General features: G+C 39.4%; 1 protein-coding gene across 2 annotated transcripts in view; it reads right to left on the bottom strand.

Moving 5' to 3' along the window:
• Positions 1–444: 444 nt before the first annotated feature.
• The window catches only part of ZCWPW2 (zinc finger CW-type and PWWP domain containing 2), a 175749-nt gene continuing 170608 nt past the window's right edge, over positions 445–5585 (bottom strand). For both annotated transcript variants that reach the window (XM_069088546.1, XM_069088547.1), the window contains one exon: positions 445–814. In XM_069088546.1, coding sequence (XP_068944647.1) covers positions 653–814 — 162 coding nt within the window. In that variant the 3' untranslated portion in view covers positions 445–652. The remainder of the gene's footprint in view (positions 815–5585) is intronic.

Here is a 5585-nt window from a genome sequence, read left to right as displayed (position 1 = left end):
CTGAATTCAAATCAGATCTCAGACACTTGACACACTTACTAGCTGTGTGACCTTGGGTAAGCCACTTAACCCCAATTGCCTTGCCTTCTCCCCTCAAAAAAAAAGAATGAAAATAACAAAAGTGAATTAGTTCTCAAGTATTGATAGTACATATTTGAATGAAGTATTCACATTGATAGTAGGCTGGTGTAGCAGATATAAAATAGAGTTCACAGTAATAAAGACATGGCGTTTAATTCTACTTCTGACACCCGTGAGCTCTGTGACCATGGGCAAGTCACTTACTCTATCTGAGCCTCAGTTTTATCTCCTGTAAAATGGAAAGAGTAATACTTTCAATAAGGTGCTCAATGAATGTCCATGAATCCTATTTGTAACTGAAATATTTGTTATTTTAAGCAGTTTTATGTTAAATATTTAAATATATGAAGAGAGATCAAAACAAAGAGTCAAACGTTACATTTTTTATTTACTATTGTCTTAAGTACTCACATGGACATCATTTGACTGCCACAGTCAAGTAATAAATTTTAAATGAATAAAGGTATCATTTTTGTATTGCTTTTACCTCTTGGAACTTTTATTTTAAATATCTTTGTCATCTGAAAAGAGAGCCACATGAATAGATCATTTTAGTCACTTACATGTTAGTCTAAAACTCAGACATCAAAGCATCTATTTCTTTAAACTTGTCAGTTATACTCTCAATACATTCTCCAGTTCTGAAGGGCACTCCATCAATTATAAGATAATCCTCCTTGCACTGGTTTTCACATAGGATTTCTTCTGAAGTTTCTGTGTTGCACAGAGATACCTGAAGAGAAATAGCAGACACAGTTTACGAGCCGCACACAAAGCTTCCCTAGACTTAAACTATGCACTGGCAACTATGGGGGGTGGGGAGGAATCCAATGCAACTTTGTGGACTGTAGGAGAAAACCCTGGGTGTGAACTGGGAAGCTATAGTTTTGACTGAGGAAACCATGTAAACTTTGTTGGTGTCAGGTTTGGTAAATGGGGATAAAAACCCAGCACAGGGGGGCAGTGAGAAATAACGGCAATGACATCTATAGAATGTACCTCACAGTTTATGAAGCACAACGAAGAGCTATGTTGATATGAACTGTTGCTATTGTTTAGTGTTTTGGGGATGAGGAAGTGTGCAAGTCTCAAAACTCAAGCTGAGAAAGTGCTGGAGGAAGCCCTTGGTCATCAGGGGCCACAGTTGGGATTATATCACAGACACCCCTCACTATACCACACACCCTTAGAAACACATGCTAAAACTTCTCAGATGTTAATAGTGAAGGGCAATAATGTGAGAACTGCCTTTGTCCCAACTTGAATATTTTAATATGGTATATTAGAAATGCAAGGATTTTTATTGTGGGAATTCTTCACCTTGGTTTTATCTCTGTAAACAATGTCATGAATAACCTTGAAGATTTCTCTTTTAGATTAATATGAATAATTTTAAAGTCATCACTAGCAAAAAGAAAACCTCTTGTCACCATACAGTCTCTTTTGGTGGTGGGGGTTAAAGACTAATAATGGTCTTGATGTGGCCTGGAGAAGCAGTAAGGTAAAAATATTTGTAAGATGGACTATTTTCCATTTCCTCTGTCCCTCTCTTCCCTCACCCTTCTCCTTTCTTCCCTTCTCCCTCCTTTCTGTCACTTTCTGTCTCTCTGTCTCTATATCTTCCTCTGCACTCCCACCTTCCCTCTCTCTCTTCATCAGGTTCAATTCTCCCTTCTCTAGTCCATTATTGACACAGCTGCCAAAGTCATTTTCCCAAAGAACATGCCTTATTGTGTTACTCTGCTACTCAATAAACCCAAGAGGCTCCCTATTACCTACAGCAACAAATGCAAACGACTCTATTTGGCATTTCAAGCCCTTCACAAGCTGGTCCCTAACTACCTTTCCAGGCTCGTTCTTTATCACCCCCTTGTACACACTCTTCAGGTCATGCTTGTTGCTGCTCCCCACAGAGAACACTCAAATCTCCCACCACTGGCCTTTGCACTGGCTGTGCCCTATGCCTGGGATGCACTCACACCTCTGAAGAGATGTTTGAGGCTTAGCCTGCCGTCTTTGGGAGGGCTAATGTATTGCCTTGGACTTACTTCGTATATCCTTATATGTGTACTGGTTGTTTTCCCCAAAAGAATGTAATCTTGCTAAGGGAAAGAATTGTTTCATTTCATAGAGCCTAAGACAATGCTAGAAAACTGCAAGCACTTAATATTTGTGATCAGGCTCCTTTACAGGATAACTCAGAAAGAAAAAAAAAAAAACTATTTGCAATTTACGTCAGTACTTTTGTATATCAAAAATTCATGTTTGACTAATATTAAAGTCCTCTCATGGATCTGTGATCTCATTGTTTTCAATGATTCAAACCCAGTCACATACTCTCTCCTGCACAATTCTTGTGCATATTTTCCCAAGTCATCGCCATCAAAGTCCCCCCAGTGTTAGAGGTCTTTTTCACTTCCTCCTGACCATGCAGCACTCTGGTCGCGCACTTGTCATCTCGCATCTTTTCCATGTGACCAGCCCCTCTTCTCTTCTTGTCCTAGAGTCCAAGATTCTTTATTTGTGCTCTTTTAAGTTTCTCACTGGTTATGCTACAGCCCACTTATATGTATCATCATTTCTTTATTTCCCTCTGTGTAATAAGCATTTATAATTCTCCGGTGTTGCTCCATGCCTCATTGCCAAAATATAATATTGGCAGAATGTCAGAATTGAAAAACTAAAAAGATGGCCCTTTGCTCTCAGGGGATGCTTAGGATCAGTGAAGAGCTTTGTCATTTCCCAAAGGCCGTCTAGTTACTCTCTTACTCCCCACGTTCAACTCTGGGTCCAGTTTGTTGTCCCAAACTTCCACACTGAGGAACAAATTATAGCCAATTCATTCAAACGCATATTGAAATCTGGGCAATTAACATTCTTCATCCACTTGGCCTTTCTCATATAAGTGATTACAGAGCTCTTCCAGGAAGCTCTGCACAGTTCTAGGGCTTGATGACACTCACAAACAGAACATATGGATACTATCCTTGTCCACTGTGAATCCATAGTCCACATGGACTCTCAGCTGAATCTCGTCCAGATATTTACTATTAGAGGGTCATTAACAAAGTCATTTCTGATGTTCTATCTTCCAAGGAATCTTGAATGATTTTGATGTAAGGAAGTTCCTTTTGCACAAGAGTCTGTAAGACAGGGTTTTGTTCTTCCAGTGCAGATGCTTTTTCATGATCAACAAACAGTAACAATGAGAGCCTTTATTCTCCACATCTTTCAGTTAACTGTGAAACAGTAAAGATGTGGTCCATTATTGATATTGTTTGTGAAAGCCAACTTGTTTCCTGAAAAAATACCTAATTGAGGATACCTTGATTCATATATACATGTCTCTCACAAAGATTTTTGTATAAATGAAAGAGTACACATTATATTAGTACTAACATATCAGCAACAACACATTTCAGACTTTTGACTCATTTGTCCATATAATATCTCATTTAATCTTTTCAACAACTCTGTAAGATAAGGCAGATGTTGTCATCCCCATGTACAGATGAAGAAATGAAAATATGGATAAGTTGAATGACCTAAGATCACACAGCCACTAAATAGTAAAGTTTAACTGGAATCTCTGAGTTTCAGTCCACTGCCCTTCCCACTTCACCAAACTGCCTGTTTAAGTTTAAAAAATTACAGGATCCATTTACAAATAGCTGTGTATGAACTGTCCACTTAGTGTTTATTTATTAATTTTAGAACATTTCACTATGCCTATCTTACACAGGTAAGAAATGCAAACAATTAGCCCAAGAACAACAAAAATAGGAATTCCAATCTGCATTTTGGAGATAAAGAATATATTCCCAGGCCAAAGATAATGGAGCTTTGATTAATTGGTGTGTGTGTATGTGTGTTTTAGTGGGGGGGGGGGGGAAGGGATGAAATGCCATTATTTCCCTCCAGTAGGGAAAAGCATTGAGAGTAATCTGTGGTCTTAAATATTCAAATCTCAAAGAAGAAATGAATAGTGGAAGTAATAAGATGATAGGGCCAAAATTTATCTACCAGGGTTTTCCCTCTTTTTCTTCCACCCCAACATAGATTAGGCTAGTGTTCTCTAAAAGGTAACAAAGTTATTCCTAGAACCTGAGCGGTTCCATGCTATCCTTGGTACATCTTTCTGATAGCATCTTGCCATGCTGACATGGCTTCCTGGCCATCTAAGGCTCACCTATGTAGTCTGGGCCCTTCAGACTTGGTGAAGGTTCCAAGACTGTGTGAATCATCACATCCTGCCCTGTGTATCAGACATGCTCTCATATGAAAGCCAGGAAAACCCTTTCACTGGAAACAAGTAATATTGTATCCTTGTTGAATATCTTCTCTGTGCTACAGCCAAGTAAATTTCCTTTTTTAACAGTACAATGACCTATTAGTGCCTCATTTCATCCCACATCAAACCTGAACTAACAGGGTGCTTGTCTGAGTCAGGCCTGTTTTAACAACGACTAAACTTTAGAACCCCAAATATCCCAAATAGGTTAGAACTTGAAAATGATAATTTTAGTCTTTTCTGGACTGTTTATTTTAAAACCTCTATTTTCCCTGTGTCTAACCGAGTCTCTGGTCATGTTAAACCTGCCTTTAAAAGCTGCACTAATTTCTTAAAATCATTGAATATGCTATGCTTTAGTTGTAAGCAGCCTTTTCACTCTGAATAATGCCTGCAACCTTGCTGCCCCCTCTACTGATGAGTGAGTGCCTCCTAGAATTTCCATTTTGAGGAAGTTCCCAGGGCAGCCAACCTCACTCCTCTCATCTGCCAAGAGAAGCATCAGAGAATTTGAATCCAGGTCCTCTGACTCAAATTCACTATCTCACAACTCCTAAACTGATGATCCATGTACAAATGAGTCAGTCAGTTTCTATGAACAGACTATTTTTGGAAGAATTCTGATCATCTCAGAGTTGGAATGGCCAGTGTGGCCATGCAGCCCACTCCTCTCTACAACATACCCAATGAGAAGTCATTTGGGTTTTGCCTGAATACCTTTAGTAAGGAGGAAATCTACGGCCTCCTAAGGCAGCCCACTTTAATTGGAGTTAGCTCTGTCAGGAAATTTTCCTAATATCAGAGGTTCTTAATCTTTTTTGTGTCAGGGACCCCTGGGGTAGTCTGATGAAGCCTATGGACTTCTTGGAATGGAAAGAAACACTTATTTTCAGTTAGACATTAGTGAAAATAAGGACGTCATTATTTTCCTATCCACAGGCATGACTTCCCTCTGCAGACCCCTGGGGGGCAGGAAGAGGTGAGATCCATAGAGTGTAAGCACAGAAACTCTTGGTTTGACTTTCTAGGCCCAAGCAGAACACTTTTCATTCCTGACATAACTTCAGATACCTGAAGACAGCCATCATATGCTCCTGTTCTCCAGGTTCAATGTCATCATTTCTTTCAGCCACTCTGCATATGGCATAACCTTCCTGTCACTGAATCTGTCCTCCTCTGGATACTTTCCATCTGACTTTGTCCTTAAATGGGG

The sequence above is a fragment of the Petaurus breviceps genome, unplaced genomic scaffold (assembly GCF_028583685.1).
Source record: "Petaurus breviceps papuanus isolate PSGF00001 unplaced genomic scaffold, PetGlider_PUasm1.0 185, whole genome shotgun sequence".
NCBI classification, from domain to species: domain Eukaryota; kingdom Metazoa; phylum Chordata; class Mammalia; order Diprotodontia; family Petauridae; genus Petaurus; species Petaurus breviceps.
Note: the sequence above shows the minus strand (reverse complement) of the source record. Positions and strands in the feature narration are given on the sequence as shown.